At 37.7% G+C, this 24,557-nt stretch overlaps 2 protein-coding genes across 3 annotated transcripts; one reads left to right on the top strand and one right to left on the bottom strand.

The window, feature by feature from the left end:
• Positions 1-6,054: 6,054 nt before the first annotated feature.
• LOC127433184 (zinc finger BED domain-containing protein 4-like) lies at positions 6,055-17,516 on the bottom strand. Of its 2 annotated transcripts, XM_051684902.1 has the most exons (3): positions 17,389-17,516; positions 17,121-17,302; positions 6,420-9,337 (listed from the first exon to the last, which is right to left on the bottom strand). In XM_051684902.1, exons 1-3 carry the CDS (start codon positions 17,417-17,419, stop codon positions 7,643-7,645), a joined length of 1,908 nt encoding a protein of 635 aa, XP_051540862.1. In that variant the 5' UTR covers positions 17,420-17,516; the 3' UTR covers positions 6,420-7,642. The 2 variants fall into 2 exon arrangements, with proteins under 2 accessions (XP_051540863.1, XP_051540862.1); XM_051684903.1 differs by lacking the exons at positions 17,121-17,302; positions 17,389-17,516 and adding an exon at positions 10,632-10,867 and having other exon boundaries at positions 6,055-9,337.
• Positions 17,517-18,911: 1,395 nt separating this feature from the next.
• On the top strand, positions 18,912-24,191 carry LOC127433187 (transmembrane protein 88-like). Its single transcript, XM_051684907.1, has 4 exons — positions 18,912-19,084; positions 19,193-19,242; positions 21,759-22,168; positions 23,418-24,191. The coding sequence occupies exons 3-4, from the start codon at positions 21,791-21,793 to the stop codon at positions 23,697-23,699; spliced, it is 660 nt and encodes a 219-aa protein (XP_051540867.1). The 5' UTR covers positions 18,912-19,084; positions 19,193-19,242; positions 21,759-21,790; the 3' UTR covers positions 23,700-24,191.
• Positions 24,192-24,557: the final 366 nt, after the last annotated feature.

The following is a 24,557-nucleotide window of genomic DNA, read 5'->3' on the forward strand; positions in this document are numbered from 1 at the left end:
CATCTTTGTTTACTTGTAAGTTATTTCTGGATTGGAGGTTGTGTGTGGAAGTGTATTAGAGGAAAGTTACAGATTCACTGAGATTTCCCCCTGACTGTAATGTCTCCTGTCTGTCTGTGAAGTGGAAGTTGTGGGCTTCAGAGATCATGGGACAGACGTGATATTTTAGTGACACACCAGCTTTCTCTACAGACTTAACTGCGGAAATCCTGGCTCCAAGGACAGGAAGACAGGTTTTCCTCTTTTATGACTCTCAGGATAGCTCTCGTTTTTCACCATTCATCCACACTACAACTTAACCCATACAGTGTCCCCAAAAAGTATTTAGACACTTTTGAACACTTGTGCTCACACATTTAAAAATGTTCGATTATCATTGCATACATAAAATATCTATATTTTTGTGAAATGTTTTGCTTAAAAAGTGCTTGGTATTTTCTTTCAAATAAATGCCAAAGGCATTCATGCAAGTGTGGCTTAAAGGGTTAGTTCATCCAAAAATGAAAATTCTGTCATCATTTACTCACCCTCAGGCCATCTAAGGTTTAACCAATATCTTATGGAGCGACTCGGATAGCAAAATGTTCTTGGCCCGGACCTGGCTGCATTCCACCCGCGAGTTTGGCCCACATACCACGTAGAATTACAGTCCAATAATCCTAAAAGCCACTTACCGAATGTAAGAAGTATCCTCCCCAGAAAGTGGCCAAAACTCAGCCACACTTATCCTGTTCCCCCAGTATGCAACCATAATTGGACTACAACTGTGCCAGACTCCCCAGACATCAGCCAGAAAACAGCTTAACAATTTGCCGCTGCCGCACCAGAACTCAGCCACAACTTACCTTGTAAATCCCCAGAAAGCAGCCGTAATTAAACCACAGTTATGCCAAAATCCTCAGATGTCAGCCAGATAACAGCCTTAATATTACCAAGCGCCATATATAATGCAATATTTTTATATTTTGTCAAATATGTGGCAAAAAAAGTAAAGGTGTAGTTTTAATATATATATATATATATATATATATATATATTATTCAGGTTTAATTCAGGATTAAAACACTCAGATGTCATACATTTGCCAACATATTTGCAACCCTCCTGGAAAAAATGCACATACTCAAATCTTTACGTAAGTGTGAAAATATGTAAATGATAAAAAATAAAAAATAAATTTTTAAAAAGCTGCAGAAAGACAATATAACAAAAGCAAGCAATAAATGTAAAAATTGTTCAACATTAAAAAATAAAGCAATATCTAAATAAAATAGTAAAATATGCAAATGTAAACTATGTAATGGATACAATATTACAAAAGCAAGCAATAAACACACAAATTATGAAATCAAATAAGCTGCAAAAGACAATAGAACTGAAACAAACAATAAATGTAAAAATTATAAATAAGAGTTTGAAAAAAGAAATGTTAAACTGAAATTTTAAAAATAAAAGCAACCTAAAAATAAAAGAAACAAGTTCGTAAGCTATCATTCAAAATTATTGTTTTGATATTACAGTTTTCACATATATGCACACATGCTGTTTATTGTATAGTGCTTGTCTTCGTTCTCCTTGTTTACATATACATTTCATTTAGCAGACACTTTAATACAAAAAGATTTACAAATTAAGAATACAGCAAAAGTGATTCATACTAATACTGAGGCAATGACATGAGAAGTGCTGCAATAAAAACTTTCAAATTGCTCAGAGAAGTAGAAGTAGGGAGGGAGGAGAGAGACAGTGTTCTTTTTTTATTTATTTTTAGGTAGAAGCAAGACAGTTAGTGCTTTAGGATTGGGTCAAATGGTCATGAAAGAGATGCGTCTTCAGATATTTCTTTAAAGTATCTAGAGAAACAGCTGCCTCGAGTGGAGTTTGGAACATCTTTCCACCAGCGTGGAAAAGTGGAAGACAAAGTCCGAAAATGTGATTTTTTGAGATGGCACCACTTTGGATTTCTTCCAAAGTGCTCCAAACGATTATCAGCTGTGATCTCTGTGATGTTATTTGAGAGCTGATCTTCCACTACTCGTTTGGTTCTTCCTTTGCTCCATCATTATTTCCAGTTTTGCTATCTCATGTAGCAGTGCTGAAACATTTAACACAGTAATAAGGTTAATATATCACTGTTTCTGGTATATGAGTTATTCTGAAAATATGATGGCAATTGAATGAATGTTATGAAAATAGCAGTACCATCTTGAGGATGGATCACAGCATCAGGTCTTAGCAGGAGCTCACATCAGAACTGCATCTGGATGTGTTGTGATTCGTCAGACGACAAAGGAGCACTTCTTTTGAATGCTCGTGTTATTTAAGGGAGTTGAGGTAACATTTTGTGGAACGTAGACCTCCCCATCACACTCATAATCATCAAGCAAGTGCAAGCTTTGTCTTTGGGAAGGTAAACACACAAAGCAAGTTATTTAAAAAACAACTTATTGAACATATACAATACCAATCTCTGCAGCTTAAGATACAAAGGAAACATTTTGCTCATGTAAACATTAATTGTGAATATTTTAGTTCTAATCTATGGGCAATAAACATCTCTTCTGTTGTGATGCCTCATCAAAAAAAACTTTACAAATCACTGAGAAATGTGTATGCCCTTAATTTTTAATGTGTCTAATTAACTTATACACAATCTTACATGGTTTTCCTTTTTTAGAGGCATCAACAAATCCATCTCTGCCTCAGACTGAAGACCAGTCTGCAGCTTTGTCAGAGGAAGCTTCTGTCATAATTCTGAATTACAGAATTAAAAAAATCAAATACATACATACATGCTTTGATTTGATAATTATTATTATTTTTTTATTATTTTTTTTTTTATGTTTGTTGTTACTATTAACATTGGTTTAACAAGTCACTCGCTTATGAAAAGTATATTTATACGTACTGCACTGGCGTTTATAAGTACATGTGACTTTTGTAACAAGTCCAACTGTCTTGAGGTCGCTCCAAAACATTTGTTGCCCTCTGAATTGCTTCACTTTTATATGAGGGCCAGAAGCACACACCATCCTTCACCCAAACACCAGGCACATATTTTCTGCTAAAAACCTGCAAATACTTTTTAATATTTAAAATGGAGAAGGGTAGACACCACAGATGTGTCCTTCACATTGACTCTGCCCATGAGCCCCAGATGGATTACTTCTTCAGCACTGGTATATTTTTTCACTTGTTTTGACTATAAAAACTCTGCCAGTACAGTAAGACAAAATACACATGATAAAAATACATTCTCTGAAAAACCTAAATATCTTATGCAGTGTTGTTTCTAAAACAAGATCAATCAAATTTATCTTGTTTTAAGGATTTTTAGATATTTTTACAGGAAAACAATACAACAATTATCATCAAGAATATGATTTTTGCCCTAATATCAAAGGTCTTACTAGAAAAAAATAAAATAAAATTATGATCCAACTTGAATTTTCTTGATAAAAAAATATGATCATGCCTGGTAACATGTGCATGTAAAATGGCTAGAAACAGCATTTTAGCTTAGCGTAAAGCTGACAATTTACACAAGGTTTATTTCGATTTCTTCTGCTCCAAACTTACTTCAAACGTACTTCTCTGTCTGCTCGTATGAATGTAACACATCATAAGAAAGTGTTTCACCGCTGTTCAAATGCACTTTGGATCGCATCATTTATATGTATAAATGTAGATATCCATCTGAAAGGACTAAATATTAAATGAAATAAATGACAATAAAATGCAAAGTAATCTCTTCAGTAATCTAAATACTTTTTGAATGTAACTGTATTCTAATTACCAATTATTTAAACTGTAGTGGAATACAGTTACTTATATTTTGTATTTTAAATACGTAATCACATTACGTGTATTCCGTTACTCCCCAACCCTGTATATAGCTGTTCTCATTGTTGGATTTCTACCCATGAGCTAGAAGAATGACAATTCTGTAGTGAATACTGATATATGGTCAGCCGCCCATTTTGCGATTTTTACTTTAAAATGTGGGATAAAAACAGCGGCCACTGTACATCCAGAATCTGGGTCTTTTGAACAGTCTGTATATATCTACATCTATTGTTGAACCAATATTTCTAGAAAGGCATCTTTGTTATACATTTCATCATGTAGCTGGAGATCAAATGAGGCCATTGAAAGGTTGAACATGATCAGCTGATTGTCATCTCTTGTAAACACAGTCCTCTTGTGTTTATCCACACTCATGCCACAATTCAGCTGACAGCATGTCTTTTTCTTCATTTGGCCCAGATTTCAGCCGATTTTGGTAGACCAGACTCAAGCCAATGTTCAGCCAAATTAATGTTTGTCTTTGCTTTGTTTCTTTTAGTTGACCAGACTCACACCAGACTTCAGCCAATTGTTATTTCACACAAAGGTGTTAAAATTTCACTGCCAGAACCAAACCAGAAGTGCCAAATATAAGCCTGATTTGGCCCAGATCTTCTTGCTATCTGGGGAGCCATCTTGCTATCTGGAGTTATTTTTGGACTGTTCTCACCCAAAACCAACTGGATCACTTCAGAAGTCATTGATTAAAACACTGGAGTTGTATGGATTACTTTTATGCTGACTTAATCTCCTTTTTGGAGCTTCAAAGTTTTGGTCACCATTCAGTTGCATTGTATGGCCCTACAGAGCTGAGATATTCATCTAAAAATCTTTGTTTGTGTTCTGCAGAATAAAGTCATACACCTATGAGATGGCATGTGGGTAAGTACCAGCATTTTTAACCACCCTGTTTATCTTTCTATCCTTATCTCCCTTCTGAAAATCCATCTATCCACTAAAAATAAGTAAATAAACACAAAAAGAGGCAGAAAATTCCTCATCCTGTTTTCACCTCTTTGAAATCAGTCTCTTATCAGTTTTGTGGTCCAGCTGACTTTATCACACACAAAAACACAGCCATCTGCATGCCCTCAGTTCAACTCTCCAGAAAACATCGTCACGGAGCCCCCAGTGACAGCTTGGACATGTCCAGAGAGATATTAAACAGACGTGAACTCCCCCAGATGTATACGGAACCAGGATTATATAATAGGCAGAGTTTTGTCTATCTAAATCTTAAAGGGATAGTTCACACAAAAATGAAAATTCTCTCATCATTTACTCACTCTCATGCCATCCCAGATGTGTATTACTTTATTTCTTCTGCAAAACACAAATTATTTTTAAAAGAGTATTTCAACCTTTTTGGTCCTGTTAATGCAAGTGAATGGTGTCCAGAACATTGAAGCTCCAAAAATCACATAAAGGCAGCATAAAAGTAATCCAAACGACTCAAGTGATTACATCCATGTATTCAGAAGTGATACAATAGGTTTAGGTGAGAAACAGATCCTTTTTTACTATAAATCTACTATCAAACAGTTCTCCTACGCACATTCATGTCTTTTAGCGATTCACATTCTTCGAGCATTTGGCCACTTACTGGGATGTTGTGCAAATATGATATTCTTTTCCTTTGCTTTATCCCTCCCTTTTTTATTTCTCCTACTTGCCTAGTAAGTATCGATTTGCTCAAAGAATGTGAATCGCTAAAACAGAAGCGCTCGGTCCTCTTGTGAACGTGCAGGAGGGCTGGTGAAAGTTTAGATATATATAGTAAATAAGGCCTTTAATATTGATATGTTTCTCATCGACACCTATTATATCGCTTCTGAAGATATGGATTTAACCACTGGAGTCATACGGATTACTTTTATGCTGCCTTTATGTGCTTTGTGGACCTTCACAGGTCTGGCCACCATTCACTTGCATTGTATGGACCCACAGAGTTGAAATATTCTTCTAAAAATCTTTGTTTGTGTTCAGCAGAAGAAAGTCAGTCATACACATCTGGGATGAGTAAATGATGAGCTAATTTTCATTTTTGGGTGAACTATTCCTTTAATATACTAGACAAAATATATAACTAATGATTTTTAGAGATTTGATTTAAAGGTAGCCACAAAGTTTCTTTTATCACAATCACATTAAGCGAACACATGGGTGAATTTTAACACATTTCACAATATGGGTTTGAGCAGATGTTGCCATTTTGCTGTGTCTTCTAACATAAACCTGCCGATTTATTCCGACTACTGTTTAAATTGATAGGCCTACTCATTTTGTATGCAGAAAAATAAACATTATACGTAAACCTATAATATAAAACACAGGTAAATCCCTGATTTATCCCACCTAATTCCTGTTAACACATGTTTGCATCTTGTGGCTATACTTCTAGTGTGTATTTTTGTGTTTATGGACCGGCCACAGTCAAAAATTATTTTTTGTGGTAATCAATATTATGCCACAAATGCTGTTGATTGAGCTTAACTTGTATTGAACCCGGAACACTCTCAATGTAAAGCATGTGCTCTTTCCCAAAAGAACCATAAAGCAATAAGCCATTCAAAACTAAGTGTTACAGCTATTTCATCACAGGTAGACTCGAGAACATGGCTTTGAGTAAATAAACTGGTATAAAACAGCAGCAACATATCAGCATTTTGAATGGCTCTGAATGTGACTTTAGGAGATTAGAAAATTTAGAGGCATAACTAGTATTTTATAAATGTAGATTATTCCATTGACAATCATGTTGGTTTCATTACTTATGAAACGTAATGTGGAGATAAATCATATGACTAAAAGTCAAAAGTTTAAAAGTTACGATGTTTTTGATTAAAAAATAGTTGGCATAATGTGTAAAATGTAATGCATGTTATTTTTGCAAAACAACCTACAAATATTTTTTGGGGAAAAAAGGAAAAACAACAGATTCAACAACTGTTCGACAAATGTTTTTAAGACCTCAAGATGACACAGAACACAACATAATATTATACTACAATTGCTAAACATAGCAAGAACAATATAAAATGGAACGTAATACCTTAAAATTACTAGGCCTACATAAAATTTAAATAAATTAATAAATGAATGGATATGAATCTAAAAAACAACTAAAAGAAATAGAAACTTTCTCCCAGCTGGACACACACAGGTTGCTATTAAGAAACTCAGATCCTTCAACTCCATTAACTACACCTTCATTGACAATCATTCTAACCATTAAGTTCGTGTGCAGTAGTGATGGGTCGTTCATGAACGATTTGTTTATTTCGAACGAATCTTTTATGTGACTTAGAAGAACGAATAGTCTCAGAGAGTGATTCGTTCATTTTGTGTTGGCCGAGCATGTGCATTGGCGCAACCTCCATTCATTTGTTACGTGAATGTCACTGTACAGGAAACAGAAATGATTAGTTCACCTCTCGAGTCTTTCGTTCTTTTGTCACATGACAGCCGTATACGCTATGCAGTGACAAAAGACAAAAAGATTCCAGAGGTGAACTAATCTTTCTGTTTCTCATAATTTGTCCTTGGCTGCATTATCAATTTTTCCTTACTGGGACTATAATAAAAGTTTGCATAAGTAGACGTGTTGGGGAGGATTTGGCTATTGAAAATTTTACATTTTAATTTAATTCTGCTCAAATGAACAAAATGAACAAAATGTCTTGAATAAAGATTTGTTCATTTTGCTGAACGAGACTCAAAGATTCAAGTCAGTAAAATGATCCGATCTTCCCATCACTAGTGTGCAGTAAACATTGTCAATGTTCCAGTCCATGCATTATTCCAAAGCCAAGGAGCATATTTTGCTGTTGTAACGGAGGAGCAGCACACGCTCAAAATGTTCATCTGCAAGTTGATTTCTTTTTGGGGTTATAATATTTCCCTCATGGCTGAACAGCCGTTCGACTGGAGCACTTGAAGGCAGAGTTGTGTTGAATTTGATGAAGACTTTTTTCACACGTGGGAATTCATCAAGGCATTTCAGATCTTTGTTTGTGCCCTCCAGGTACATCCGTACCTCTTCGGCTGCTCCCCTGTTTCCATCTCTCCCACTTCCAGGTCCATATGAAAAGAATTCATCCTCATTAACAGAGCCAACATTAGTGTTGGCTGTTTCAGGCACGAGGACAAACTGTGAAACCTCAGTTACTAACTGCACTCGTAACACTTCTCTTTCACCTTCCGGTAACCACCACAACCTAAATTGTGGCATGGTGGTTGTGGCTAATCTGGCATCTGGACTGTCAAAAACCTGCTTGAAGCGAGAGTCAATTGCCTTGACGATTTGGTCAATGACCTCTGAGAAAAAGCGTGTTTTTGCCACCTTCTCCTGGAGCTTTCTTTTGAGGGTTAACAACGTTGGTATCACAATGCCAATGAAACAATTTTCTTCACCCTGCAAAAGATCAAAAGCCACTGCGACTGCTTTGAAAACATCTGCATATTCTTTAAGATATGCTATTTCTTCAGGCATAAAATTTGGGACATCCAATAAGTCGGTCAGTTCTGTGAGCTGTGAATCAGTAAGTGACATTAACTTGTGAACAGCAAAGTACTTTGAACTCCACTGATTCATGCAAGGAACTGTGAATTGCATGTTTGCAATGGATTCCATTGCATCAGCAACTACAGTAGAGCAACCTCGTGCCTTGTGCCATATTGCTGCACATTTTGCTGTTGAACTATCGTGCACTTTATGTGTCGGTCCGTTTGAGATGGCATCCGCTAGATCCTTCGATGCAATCAAGTTCAATGTTTGAGCAGCACACCGTTGGTGGGGTGGTAAGAAATAACTTAGAAAGAAGTCTTCGCCCATTTCTCCCTCACTAAGAATACTACCCAAATCCTCAAAGTGACTTTCATCCACTTCGCAGTCATCTTCAGATGAGAACTCTTTGGCTTTCACAAAATGACTAACATTATTGGTGACAGTTGCCCGAATTTTGCTTTCGATGTTATAGGAAGAATGAATTTCTTGAATTTTTGCTATAACCGTTTCGCAAGCGTGCCTGCCATAGATTCTTGTACAGGCAAGAGCGGCAGACCTCCTTTCAAGATTGTCCTCAAGCCAGTGACAAGTCATTCCAAAATAGCTTCGGTTGTTCACGGTCCATATATCAGCAGTTGTACATAGTGACTGCACTGTGTCGAGTTTCTTTTTCAGCTCCTCTTTCATTTTATCATATGCTGCTTCAAGCCTGCAATCAAAAGTCTTGCGACTCATGACCTTTTTGCCTCTGCTTAACACTTCGATTAACTTCCTGAACCCAGGTTGCTCTAGAATTGAAATGGGTTGCACATCCTCCACGATAAAATTAAAAACCAGGGCATTCAATTTTGATTGTGTTGTGTAATTATTAATGGCGTGATCCATCTTAGCATGTTTTTTTTCTGATGGTCCTTCAACTTCATGTCCTGAATCGCTTGGTCCATCTCTACTTGGGCTCTTCCTATAATGCTCGGCATGCTTTCTCTGGAAAACAAAGAAAATTGATTGAAAATGTACTGAATGCATAAAAAAAAACAAAAACAATCAAAAATGTTCAGTGCTTAAACCGAAATGAAACATTCATGTTTAAAGGCAAGTACAAATGCAATCAGCTCAGCGATTACAGATACACAATGACCCTGTCTACATTGTTTAGTGGAAACATGCCAAACAAACTTTTTTTTAAATTATTATTTACTTTTTATTGCAATTTGGTGCAGATCTACTGGACTGATACATATGGTTAAAAAAATATCCATCACTTATTATTTCTTACGATATTGTAAAATTTGCAGGCCTATCGATGTAACGTGTTAAATGCAATCAATTCTATGAAACGTGCCAAAACTCAATTAATCATGTCCCCGGACCGTAACCTGGAATTCCTACCATCGGAGCAATTCAAGCTTGAAGTACCACCTGTTTTCAGCAGGGGGCAGTAAGCAAAACTCAAGCTGTATAGGCAATGCGCAGCTGTACAGACAACAAACTGGCTTGCTTGACACTAGCGACAGCACAAGATGAGGACGTGTTTTTGCGTTCAAACACAGCTGGACAGAGTGCAATTCTGAACGCAGGGATCTCGTAACATGTTTTTCTAAATTTTAAACTACGTTTAACTTGACACAGCAACCTAAACACGCTGTGTTTGAAGCGATGCAAACAAAGTGAGACGCTTCAAAAGAATCCGTTTGACGCACATTGCGTTTGCGTACATTGACATGTCCTTAGAAAAGCCCCTTTATTAAATGTATTTAGACAGATTAAAGAATTGAATTGCAAAATGGATTGCTGTGAACTGCTGGCCAAAGATTTATGTTCAATAATACAGAAATAAACAATATATTGGATTCTAAAGTCATTTTTTGTATTGTCTTATCAATGCTTTAATTGTTTGCCACAATAATGTAATGCATTTTAATTGTTATATTTATAATATGTATTATAGTTACATAACTAATATAAATATTTATAATTATTTAATAATGATATATTGCATTGTTATTTGTGGGCTTTTCTCATAAAATATTTATTTATACGATTAATTTATCAGCATATCATGTAGCCTAATAATTCAATAAAAAAATTTAATCGATTGATAGCCCTAAAATTTGGTCCAATAACTGAGGAAAACATTTTTAACTTGTTTTAAATAATTTAATGCTTTTTTAAATTTATTTATTTATAAATGGAGATTTTTTTAAAAACTGGCCCAACTTTACGTTTTTAAAATGAAGCTTTTAAAGTCCTAGAATCTTATGGATTTCTTTTATGATACCTTTATATGCTTTTTGGACCTTCAATGTTCTGGTCACCATTCACGAAGAAAGTCAGTCATACACATCTGGGATGGCATAAGGGTGAGTAAATTATGAGAGAATCTTCATTTTTGGATAAACTATCCCTATAAGCCAATACCTTGTATTATTTTAACTAATATGGTTCCCTTACGACTCAGTACATTTGACATTGCGTCACTAAGCTGACACTATGGAGGGAGTGTCCTTCAATACAACCTAGTTGAAACCATTCTACAATAACAGCAATTCTAAAATATTTTTCCGTTTAACTCTAGCGCATAAACTCTATGTCGATACTTCAAATGTCAAGAAAAACTGGTTTGGAAACACTTTTTGTCCAGAAAATTGGCATTAACGCAAAAATATAGTGTCGCATGACAGAATTTAACCTAATCGTTAGCCTGTGTTAATCATGACGACAAGGTATACAAGCCAGTTTATTGTACATGATTATGGATTGATCTTAACGGCATAGCACAGATCCGATGCTGCAAACATGTCACTTCCAGAAGTGACAACACAAATATCTCGTATCGTGCGCATCGACAAGTGCCTGGGTTGGGGGCCTGGGTAGCTCAGTGGTAAAAGACGCTGGCTACCACCCCTGGAGTTCGCTAGTTTGAATCCCAGGACGTGCTGAGTGACTCCAGCCAGGTCTCCTAAGCAACCAAATTGGCCCGGTTGCTAGGGAGGGTAGAGTCACTTGAGGTAACCTCCTCGTGGTCGCTATAATGTGGTTCGTTCTCGGTGGGGCGCGTGGTGAGTTGAGCGTGGATGCTGCAGTGGGTGGCGTGAAGCCTCCACACGCGCTATGTCTCCATGGCGACACGCTCAACAAGCTACGTGGTAAGATGCGTGGGTTGGCAGTCTCAGATGCGGAGGCAGCTGGGATTCGTCCTCCGCCACCCAGATTGAGGCGAATCACTACGCGACCACGAGGACTTAAAAGCGCATTGGGAATTGGGCATTCCAAATTGGGCGAAAAAAATAATAATAATAATCCATCTGTTTATTTATTAAAGTTGCTTTTCCACACCATTAAAAATAATACACAGCAGTCATGGAATTAGCCCATAATACAAAAAAACATATCATTTCTATGCACAAAGATGTTTTAAATTAAAAATAAATACACAATACTAGGAGAAAAGCATCAGTGTGCTTTTTTGGAACACAACCACAGGATGTGCCGTGTTGCAAAAAACATGACAGAGACTGCCCCAGACTGCGACACACAGCGGGATTTACAGCCAGTATTTACTCATTCTGGAGAAGGACACCGGGCTTCGGCCCATTCTAGATCTGAGAAACAGATCTAGACTCATTCAAAACAGATCTTATCACACATCCATCCTCAGGACTGGTGTGCGTCAATAGATCTGAAGGATGCATACTTCATGTACCAATTGCACCGTGTTACAGGTGGCTTTTTAGATTTGCGTTCGAGGGAAATGCATATCAATTTAAAATCCTAATTTCGATCTGCTCTGGCTCCCCGCACATTAATGGAATGTATCGATGAGGTGCTCGCCCCATTGAAAATGAACAGTGTGTGTGTTTTGAATTACCTTAGCAACTGGTTATTACTAGCCAATCAGAGGCACTACTGATCGAACACAGAGACTTGCTGCTTTGACATATGGAAAATCTGGTCTAATGTCAACTGGCGAAAAGCACACTTTTCTCCGGCCAATAAATCTCCTTTTTAGGAGTTCGTCTCGACTCTGTGAGCATGCATGCGCACCTCACAAACGAGCGCGTACAGACCATTCTTCAGAGTATCAGTTCAAACTGGAAAAGCCACCGAAGCCATTACAGAGAATGCTGGGTTTCATGGCGGCAGCACCTGCAGTCATATCATTAGGTCTGTTACACGAGACCTTTCCAGTACTGACTCAAACGATGTTCCACATTGCGCCTGGAGCCTCGGGTGCATGCGCATCGCGCTGACTCGCAGCGGTCTGGCTGCTCTAGCACCATGGACAGCGCCAGCCTTCTACCAACATGGTGTTATGCTGGGTCAAATTTTCAGAAGGAAAGTGCTGGAAAGGAAAGACTTTCGACACCTGGACAGGTGTAAAACGGACATGACATGTCTTTCTAGCTTTGATAGCTTTTCATTTCGACATCGTGAATCACCACCAATCTGATTTGTTCGGCCAACACAACAATAGTGGTGTATATAAGTCACCAGGACGCGCTGGCCCATGTATGGCCAGTGAAACGCAAGCATGCATTTCCCCCGGTGCGCCTTCTTCATTCTGTCATCAGCAAAGTCCGAGTGGACATGAAAACAGTTAATTGTGTCGAAATGGCCCAATCAGTCCTGGTTTCTACAGATGGTAGAAATACAGAACGTGCCTCCATGGGAAATACTGCTGAAGAGACACCTTCTCTCTCAAACACAAGGCATGATTTGGCATCCCCAGCCAGATCTGTGAAGCCTACACAGGTGGCCTTTGAACAGAGCACAGCGGACAAGCCAAAACTGGCTCAGTCGGTTATGAACACCATTTTACAGGCTACAGCACTGTCCATGAGACGCCATTACGCACTGAAATGGCATGTGTTCACTAATTGGTGCTTTTCCCATGGCAAAGACCCAGTGAACTGCCTCATACCTGAAATGTTTATATTTTTTAAGAGTAATTGGACGTAGGGCTAACTCCGTCAATGCTCAAAGTTTATGTGACAACTATATCTGTGTATTACGCACCTAAAGCCGGCACCTCTATAGGCAAACATGATTTAATCATAATTCCTTAAGGGGGCGGGGTGGCTAAATCCCCCTCGCCCGGCTACAGTCCTGACTTGGGACCTAACTTTGGTCCTAAAAGTGTTGCCTCCCATCGAGCCTCTGGACTATGTTGAATTGTGTGTGCTTTCTCTTAAGACCGCATTACTGCTGGCTTTGACCTCAGTAAAACAGTTTGGTGATTTACAAGTTCTGTCAATTGATAATTCATGTTTGGAGTTTGGTCCGGGTCTTTCAAAAACCACTGTCAAACCCAGAAAAGGCTATGTGCCTAAGGTTCTAACCACACCCTTCAATGCGCAGGTGGTTAACCTTCAAGCATTTTTCCCTCCTCCATTTAATTGGGATAAGGGACAGTCCTTGAATTTGTTATGCCCTTTGCGAGCACTACACACATACGTTCAGTGCACCCGCCAATTCAGTCTGACCAGCTCTTTGTGTGCTATGGAGGACACACGAAAGGAATGTCCGTCTCCAAGCAAAGACTCTCTCACTGGATCGTTGATGCAATCGCCCTGGCTTACGAGTCGCAGGGTGCGAATTGCCCAATTGGTGTTAAAGCACACTCAACTAGAGACGTAGCCTCTTCATGGGCATGGACGAACGGTGTGTCCTTACAAGACATATGTTTTGCAGCAGGATAGTCTTCTCAAAACACATTTGCAAGGTTTTACAACCTAGACATAACGTCTCTCTCAAAGCAAGTCATCTCTGTCTAGAGCGCTTGCTATTTCATTGCCCAAACATATACTTATGTTGCCCCTCTTTTTAAGTGCGGGCTCCCTGACTTTTTACACAAATGCCTGGCTACAGACTGTTGTATTTCCCAAAAGTTACAAGCACTTTAATAACAAATAAACTTCCTTCCCGACTGGGTTCGTGAAGGGGTTAATTCATACTATACACCGATCAGCCACAACATAAAAACCACCTGCCTAATATTGTGTAGGTCCCCCTCGTGAAGCCAAAACAGCACCAACCCATTCTTCTCACCACAATTGTATAGTGCGGTTATCTGAGTTAACATAGACTTTGTCAGTTCGAACCAGTCTGGCCATACTCTGTTGAGCCTGTCTGGCACCAACAATCATGCCATGGTCCAAATCACTCAGATCACATTTTCCCCCCATTCTTATGGTTGATGTGAACATTAACTGAAGCTCCTGACCCATATCTGCATGATTTTATGCACTGCAGCCACACAATTGGCTGATTAGATAATCGCATGGATGATTGTTGGTGCCAGATGGGCTGATCTGAGTATTTCTTTAACTGCTGATCTCCTGGGATTTTCATGCACAACATTCTCTAGAATTTACTCAGAATGGTGACGAAAACAAAAAACATCCAGTGAGGGGCAGTTCTGTGGATGGAAATGCCTTGTTGATGAGAGAGGTCAACAGAGAATGGCCAGACTGGTTCGAACTGACAAAGTCTACGGTAACTCAGATAACAGCTCTGTACAATTGTTGTGAGAAGAATATCATCTCAGAATGCTATTCTGAGATGCGGGTTGGCGCTGTTTTGTCGGCACAAGGCGGACCTACACAATATTAGGCAGGTGGTTTTAATGTTGTGGTATGACTATAGCTAATATATCCATTCTGAGTGTTCCCCTCCTGGCCCACCATGAGGGTCATTCACTTGCGGCATACTCATGTCAGTCGCCATCCTGCAGGACAGCGGCATCATGTTTCCTCTCTGGAAGGTTATGTCTTGTAGTGCGGCATGATGAGACTCTGTTCCCCATAGCGTCAGCTTAGTGATGCAATGTCAAGTGTACAGAGTCATAAGGGAACATCTCGGTTACGTATGTAACCTCGGTTCCCTGAGACGAGGGGAACGAGACATTGCATAAGCTGGCCGCACTACAAGACTCAGAGTTCTTTGAGGTGCAAGCGATGCACTCCTTGTACCTCAGTCAGAAAATTCTGAGGATTGGTGTTTGTGCGCCCGCTTTTATTTTTATTTTTTAGACAGCTTCGTGCCTAAAAGTGCGGGGCTTAAACATCATAGCCAATTTTAGAATTGCCGTTATTGTAGAAAGGTTTCAACTACGTCATATAGAAGGACACTCCCCCCATAGCGTCAGCTTAGTGACGCAATGTCTCTGTAAAGGACTTGATGTAGGGAGGGAAAGGAGGACACAGGGAACTGGATTCTTCAACTCAAGGTAAGCTTTAATCAGTGAACATAAAAGGGGCTTTTCAGCACAAACACTCTTTAGCTTTGAAGCAGCACAGTCTCTTTCAGACCAGTAGCTCTCTCCCTCTCGCCGCTGGTGTGGTCCCTTTTATACTGCTCTCCCCAAGCTTACTGCAATTGGAAACAGGTGTTAGTCATTATCTGGAGCGGAAACGAAATATTTTTATTTTACCTCAGATCTCGCATGCGTTTTCTTTGTGTCAGATCGCGGCGGGCTCAGAAATGACCACTCGAAAGACGAGCAAGGTGTGGGAGTATTTTGACAGAAAACGGAAAAGTTTTATGTAAGCAATGTCATGTCAAACTGGCATATAATAATTCCACTGGAGCCATGCGTAACCATATTCAGCACAGACACGTAGGTGTTAGCATAGGAGAGACTAGCCGAAGCAAGCAAATCCCCATCGCGTCATTCACTCTCGCCGCCGCTGTGATCCCGTCCACTCTGAAAAAAATAATTGAGCTTATCTCAGAGATGACAGCAAGAGACATGCTACCACTCAGTTTTGTTCAGGGAAAAGGCTTCCGAAAATTGATGGACTACATCGAGCCTGAATACACAATACCAGGACGGGAGATGATCACGTCATGTTTGGATCACAACATGCTCGAGAACATGAAAGAGACCATGGAGAAGATAGAGTATGTACCAATAACAATGGATCGTTGGACATCGTTAACAACAGAGTCTAGCTGAACATGTGTCATGTTTGTACAAATGTAATCTGAGTCCAATTTGGTTTTTAAAAACATTTATAACATTTTCTACAAAATAATTACTTTAATGGCTTTAAAAATCCCATGTGGATATGAATATCAGTTCCACATGATTTTTTACAGTTAGTTCTTCACATAGTTTCAATGAAGTGCTAATCAATTCACTATTAAATTGTTTAACACAATGCATATACATTTTTATTCTGAGAATGGTTGTCTTTTTTTTGGACAATATAGCCTATATGAATTATGTTTTTCAAAGGCCGATTTTATGCTATTCCTACTTTAACAGAATAGCTGTCACCTGTTAATTGTTTTTGACATAAGTTGACGTAATATGTTGGCTACTAGTACATTATTTGAATAATTCTGTTAATAATAGGCTATTGATTATTTGTACTTATTGGTCCCGCACTGATCCAGTTGATTTTAATAAATATGTCTATTTTGGCTAACGCTGAGTGTATGCTTGTTTTTTTTTTTTTTCCACGACAGCCTAAATGTTAAATGATCATAACGCAAGGCAAACGCACTGCATATTTATGGCCTATTTTTAGCGGCATTAATTATGGGATTTGACTGTTTGATTCATAGATAAAGTATTTCAAATGGATCATATATACACACACAAAGTTTTTTGACTGTCTTCTGGGGGTTTCTTACTTTTAGACTAGTCGGTTACAAAACGTCCGTTTAAACGAATCAAATTAGTAGTAGCGCACATCCCTAATATAAATACAGTGTTCAAACACCAATAGTTGTGTGTTAAGCTGCTAACATGCTAACGTACCTCCAAGTGCTTTTTTAGGTTAGATGTGGAGTCTCTTGCAGTGGATAAGATGTTGACTTTTGGAAGGCAGAGGTTGCATTGAACAGTAATGTTTCTGCCTCTTGTCTCATTGAAAGTGAAATGATGTTTAAACATCCAATGGTCAAACGCTGGCGGCCGCTCCATCTCCAAACGAGGCTCAGCTGTAAACAAACACAACATGTCAATTACCTTGCCTGATTTATATATAATCGAGTAATTAATCTAAAAATTATCCCACTCTACCTACCTGGTTTTTGTAATCCGATTACGTAATCCATATTAAATGTATAGTAGTCCGTTACTACCGAACGCGCGTGTACTGTGAAAAACAAATAATTCTTCTTCTTTTGGTTACTGGCGGATGGGATGGGGCGCTGTTTGTTTCTGAGGTACATAGCGCCCCCTATTGTTTGGGCTGTTCCTTTGGTTCAGTACATTTTAATGACAAGTGAACCCATTCAATAATCTAAGTCCATTAGTTGATTATTGCATAAAAAAAATGTAAACACATTTTTTTAATATTCTAAAAGTCAACAAGGTTTTCTTGTAAACGATCATAAATCTGATTACTAATATGTAGGTGTATGTTAGAATCAGTTAACTCTAGTTTGCATTAACTAATAATACTTAGTGTTTTTAAAATACTCTTTATAAAAAAATAAGATTTTTAATATAATATCATAATAATGTTATATTATAATGTTATATTTATGTTGTCATATTATTTTTTATCTTTTAGATGTTTAATTTCTCTATATACACATTAACACATTTTTAACATTTAAAGATATATAATGTATAATGCATAATGAACTAACAAGAACTATAGTGAACAAAAGTATATTTATAAATTAATATTAACCAAGATTAAAAATGTTGAACAAATATTGGTCACATTTATATTAATTTTAATCTATTTTTAAATAAAATTTTAAAGGGATAGTTCACCAAAAAAATGAAAATTGTCTCATCAATTTCATGCCATCCCAGATGTTTTCTTTCTTCTCCTGAACACAAACAAAGATTTTTAGAAGAATATCTCAGCTCTGTAGGTCCATACAATGCAAGTGAATGGTGACCAAAACTTTGAAGGAACAAAAAGCACATAAAGTCAGCATAAAAGTAATCCATAAGACTCCAGTTGTTGAATCCATGTCTTTAAAAGCTATATAATAGGTGTGTGTGAGAAACAGATTAATATTTAAGTCATTTTTACTATAAATCTCCAAATTCACTTTCACATTCTTCTTCTTTTGTTTTTGGTGAATCACATTCTTTGTGCATATCTCCACCTACTGGGCAGGGAGGAGAATTTAAAGTAAAACAAATTTTTTGGGGTGAACTATCCCTTTAATTACTTTTTGTTATTTGTCCTTAAATGATTTAAATTGAGTTTTACATGTCTCTTATTTTTCTTGTAAAGCACTTTGAATTACCATTGTGTTCAAAATGTGCTGTAAATAAACTTGCCTAGAACCATATTAAAAGTGTTACCTTTTTGTTATAGACCGTTTCATGATTCAGCATGTTCAATGCATATATAAGCACCACTTTTTGCTATGTGATCAGTCAGCACTGGTCTCTAATGGTATGCACACACTCTTTTATGGAGACTGAAGGGAGTACAGGTCATGACCTTTTGATAGTTTTCCTCAGGAAAGCAAAATATCTACCCTGGCCCAGATAACGTCCCCCCACAACCCAACACCCCTCAATCTTAAATACCCCAGTCAGAGCAGTATGAGGCTAAGAGAGAAGGGGGAGTGGAGAGATATATCCAAGTTGCCAAGGCAGGAGATCTTCGTCAAAGGAAGGAAAGAGCAGAGCAGGAAAGGAGGAAGAGAAAGAGTTGAAATAGAAGACTGACTGTTCCAAAGTGTTCAGTTTCACACAGAGAGAGTGCGTGGAATTACTGTAGGTAGACAACTGGATATGAGAACTTGGTGAATAAAACTCATATAAATCTCATAAGAGAAATTATAGAATTATAGACTTCTTTGATGAAAGTGATTTGCACGGGTGAAGGAAAAATTAAAAAAGTTTTTCAACAGGAGGGAAGGTGCTTTTGAAGGGAGCGGACAGTCAACTTGATTGCTCTAAAGTAAGTATGGATTATTATGGACTTTGCATTGTGTTTGAATTTTTGTAAATAGCACTGTAAATTGTTTTTAAGGCTCTGGTCACATTTCCCTAAAGAACTGATATCACTGATATTTGAGTGCAGACATTCAAAATAAATGTGATTTGTATTTGTACATCTTATGTTTAAATTTAAAATACAGTATATATTCATAGTTTTTTTTTTAAGCTTCTTTAGTTTTTGAATTGATTAGACTCAGCTTTAAACTGATATTTATCTGTTGAAATATCTTTGACTCCGTCTCATTATTTATGAACCAGCATCATAAAACTCTTTTAACAGAGTCGCTCTGTAAAAAAGTGTTTGCTCAATGAAAAATTAAAAAACTGTAAATGTAGAGTCTTTTGGTAATTACCGCCTCTTATTAAATAACATTGAGGCACTTAAGAACTGTAGTCCATTGAAGATGGACCTCAAGGTCACTGCAAATTGCTCCTATATTGTGTGGGAAATGTTTTTAAATCAAGCTCTTGATAACATCTGAACTATTCATGGCAGGGTGACATCCTATTTACTCACATAAAAAAAACAAAAAAAAAACAAGGTTACACAAAAGACTTGTTCCAAGAAAGGATGACCACCCAGCTCTGTTAGAGATTTAAAGTGAAGTGCAATCAAAGCAGAAATAGTAGAAAACCTTTATTGAAAGATTTATGTGAGAACATACTGATCTTTGCTGTAACATCTGTCCTCAATGTTACTAGTTCTTTGTATATTTTTGATCAAAGTGACTATGAGTCCTATCTGTCAGCTACTTAACAGCATAAATTAAGGCCAAACAAACTTTTTCCTGATAATCTTTTGTCTAAATGTTCACCGTAAATCTGTTACAAGCTGTTATGGGCTATTTATGAGTGTTTTGAGGATGTTGCTCTTTAGAGGTTCCGCAGTTATTATATGTGCTCTGGTCATCATACTGGGTTTCCTGAGAGTGCTGTTATTGTTTTGTTTTTTTTACTCATCCTGGAGATCGGGTGGGGTTGAAGATGGGGGGTTGGGGGCTTCATTTCCAACTCTTCAGCGTTAGTTATCTCTGTTTACTTTCCTTACCTTTCACTAGGAATTTAGGGGAAAATAAACACGTTCTGTTGAGACTGATTTACTGTGTTTATCTTTGGGGTCCCAGAGATTAACGTGTAAAAATAATAGTTGTAGTTACAAGATTAACCACTTATTTTCACTTTTCTGACAAATTCTTTTCCAGGAATATTCAATTCAATGGAAGTTTGTGGCATAATATTGATTACCACAAAAATAAATTTTTGCTCCTCTCACCTTTTGTTTAAAAAAGCAAAATACTGAGTTCCAGTGAGGCACTTACAATGGAAGTGAATGGGGGGCAATCTGTAACATTAAAATTCTCACTGTTTCAAATGTATAGCCACAAGACGTAAACAATATTCGTGTTAAAATGGTTTTAGTGTGATAAAATCGCTTACTAACCTTTTCTGTCTAAAGTTACTTCCAATTTTACAACTTCGTTGCAATGACGACGTACGCTGTAATCCATAAAACCTAAAAACGACAGTAAAATACAGCTCAAATCATACACAAATTTTAATAGAAGAACGAATGTAAGTTATTTTATAAAATGAAAAGCTGAACATTTCTGCCTTTAAACCTTTCCTAAATTGGCCCCATTCACTTCCATTGTAAGTGCCTCACTGTAACTTTGATTTTTTGCTCATTTTAAAGAAAAGGAGAGACAAGTCAAAATTTATTTTTGTGGTAATCAACATTATGACACAAATGCTTAACTTATAGAAGGCAGAATATTTGTTTAATTACTTTGAGCAAAAACCCAGTAGGCATATATTATTGAAGTTTTCCCTCTGTTTTGGCACAGATAACACCGAGAAAAAACAATTCACGAAAAAGTGTACTTCATGTTATAACATTTAAATTAGCTGGTTTGATTCAAGTCTATTTAACATTGTGGAATCAACCTGACTACATTAGGTTACACAAACAAAACTAATTTGAGGGGATAGGTCAGGCTCTTATGGTAACAGTTTTATAGACTCTGTTTTTCAACATGTGACTGGTATCCATTCTAGTAACATTGAGAAAATTCACTGGATTTATTCATGTTTTATATCTGAGGTCTCTGAGACCCCAAATGCAAGAAACGTTACGTTTCATTGAGGATGTGTTTTTTCAAGTTAAAATGTTGTTTAAAATCAGTTCTCATAGGATTAGGAAATTTAACTGTATAGTATCAACTAGATACTTCAAAGTTAAAGATATTTTTTGGATTATTAAATGGTCCTGGGGTCTCTCAGGACCCAAAATGAATGTTAAAATTTTCCTCTAATAAAATCTCTCTTTATGGTTTTTTTATTGCTGTCGGACATGACTTAAAAGGCTACTTTATGATGTGTTGCTGTTCGTGGCCATCAGTCTCACTGTATTCATTATAGCTAATGCAAAGAAAGTAAGATGTTTAGCATTTTTAAAAATCTTTTTTTTTTTACCAGCCAAAAACTGGACTATCACACCCCGCAGACTGATGAATGGCAAGATGAGTCTTTCTCGTAATGGCACCCTGGAGAAACCTGTCTCCCTCCAGCCTTATACTGAGCAGGGGGAGTCTGAATCACCTCAGCACCATCTCCATCACACTGGCTCCATCTCCTCGAGCACGCCAGCAAATGTGTCCAACTCAGGAGTGGTGGTTCCTCCTCCATACTCAATAGCAGGCAGTGCAGTGAATGAACCTCCTATGGAGTTGAGGGGCTCTTTGGACTGTTGGGCCTGTTCTGTTCTGGTGACAGCACAGAATCTGATCATCGCCACTCTCAACTTGGGTCTTGCTGCAATTATCTTTGGCCTCATTCTCTTGCCGTCACTTGTCATGGTCGTTTTTGGCTTCCTTTGCCATTCAACGGTAAGTGTGGAGTGAGACTGCTACATTGTCCAGTTTCTAACTTATACATAACATTGTCTTAGTCAACATGAAATCACTACATTTACAATGCACATTCTTGTTATTGTGCATGGTTTACCTGTGCACGTTATTCCAAATAAAAAATTAAAAAATGTTTTTCATCATAATCATTTTATCAAAATGTAACTTGCTCCACCTCTGAAATTACTTGAGACAATCACAAATGCAAACAGAGGAAACATATGTACGTCTATTTAACACTTTGAGCAAAACTGGAATGTACTGGATGGATGGACAGATGAACAGACGGGTGGGCAGACAAACAGATTAGATAGATAGATAGATAGATAGACAGACAGACAGGCAGGCAGACAGACAGACAGACAGATAGACAGACAAAGATAGACAGACAGACAGATAGTTCATGCAAAAATTAAAATTTCAGTCATCATTTACACACCCTCATGTTGTTTAAAACCTAAACCTAACCCTAAAAGGAAATGTTAGACAGTAAACTGTACATGTTAAGCCCAAAGTATACTTCGGTTCTGACGCGAACGCTCAGTGTCTGTGTACAGTTGAACGCCTGTCAAAGTATACTCCATATAACTGTGCGCATTCACAGGCGGTTGGCGCATGTGCGCTATGACTGCTGTGAGACACCGGACATTCTCTTCAGGGATTAAGACACATAAAGATGTCTTTATATTCCTTCAGACTCGAGTTATACAAATGCAGGTATCTCCAGAGTCCAGACCTCCTCACACACGTGCTCTTGACTTGTACATCCACTGTTGTTGTTTTTACCTTCATCTCCTGATGTTTAGTGGCAATTATATCTTCTTCTAGTGCTTCTTCGTGACAGCAACAGCTCAAATGTGAGTGTTGCCACTTTGTGGACCCACTAGTTAGTGCAAATATCTCCAGGCGCAAGCGCATTCTGTGTTCAAAGACACACGGTTAGAAAAATCAGGCTGCACGGCACGCGTTCAGTGCTCGAGCAATCTGCTGTTGATGAGATTTGCGCAACGTCCTATACGGGAACGCACAGCGTTCGCATCTGACCAAAGTATACTTTGGGCTTTAGTCTCAGTCACCATAAAATGAACGTGAATGGTGGATGAACTCTCATTCAGCCAAAAATCTCCATTTGTGTTTCATGGAAGAATGAATATATCATTTTATTGTACTTTTCAGTCTCCTCCCTCCTTCTCTTCTGAAATCGTGCCTCTCTTTGCCCATTCCAAAGGTTCAGCGCCATGGCACTAACGTCTACTGTTCAGATCTCTTGGATGATGGAGGCTGTGTGGCTTTGCTGGTGGTGGGTTTCCTGCTGCTGGCTCCACTACTGGTTCTGGCCCTGGCTGCATACTGCAGGATGGCACGCCACCTCCAGTTGGGTTTGTGCTTCATTCCCTACAGCCGTGCTGTCTACAAGAACCTGCCTGCATCACGTCATCGAGGCCTAGGGGGCTGCTGCAGCCAGCAGGGGGCAGGAGACAGTGAGAGAAAGGGTAGTGTGTGGGTTTAAAATACAAATTACTAAAGAAAGTGCCTGTTGAATTTACTGTGAATAGAAATAGCAATAATTACATACCTGTACAGAAAATGTATAGGCCTAATGCCAAGACAAATCATGAGTAAAATAAAAGCCACATTCTCTGCAGTTTTGTTAAACTAAAAAAAAAAAAAAAAAAATTAAAGTTCTCATTTATTCAAAGTTGCTTTCTTTTTAATCTGTGCAATTATTCTGGCCTTTTTTAACTGGATCTATAGGGTGGTGTTAAAAGAGGGAAACTTTTTTTCTTTGTTTTTTTACTAATGAATAATTTTACCAATATTTTATCAATTAACTATTTTAATGTTGTTCCTTTGTAACATGTTTTTGCATTTTTAGTATTGTCTGTACATTAAGAAACCTTCTTGGTGATGAAATTTCTAAAATGTTATTATTATTGTACAAATCTGTTACTAATCTTACAATAAATAAAGCATTCCTGTCATATTTCCATGGATTATCAAAAATTCAAAGGTCAGTGTGTGGCAAGCTGGTCATTCATATGAGTGCAGTTGACAGGGTGTTTTGGGTGGTTGCTAAGTGGTTGCTTGATTGTTCTGGGTGGCAAGGCTACCAGGTGGTTGCCTATTAAGTCAAATGTCTCCATGAACTTCTGGGGTTGTATTCACAAAACATTCTTAATTCTTAAACTGTCTTCTGCAGAACAGAAACAAAAATATTTCAGCTCTGTTTGTCCTTTCAAAGCAATATTTATGTCTATTTTTACTATTAATCTCCACTTTCACTTTTCAATTTTGAAAGTGAAAGTGGAGATTTATAGTAAAAAGAACTTAAATATCGACCTGTTTCTCACCCACATCTATCATATCA

The sequence above is a fragment of the Myxocyprinus asiaticus genome, chromosome 43 (genome assembly GCF_019703515.2).
Source record: "Myxocyprinus asiaticus isolate MX2 ecotype Aquarium Trade chromosome 43, UBuf_Myxa_2, whole genome shotgun sequence".
NCBI classification, from domain to species: Eukaryota; Metazoa; Chordata; class Actinopteri; order Cypriniformes; family Catostomidae; genus Myxocyprinus; species Myxocyprinus asiaticus.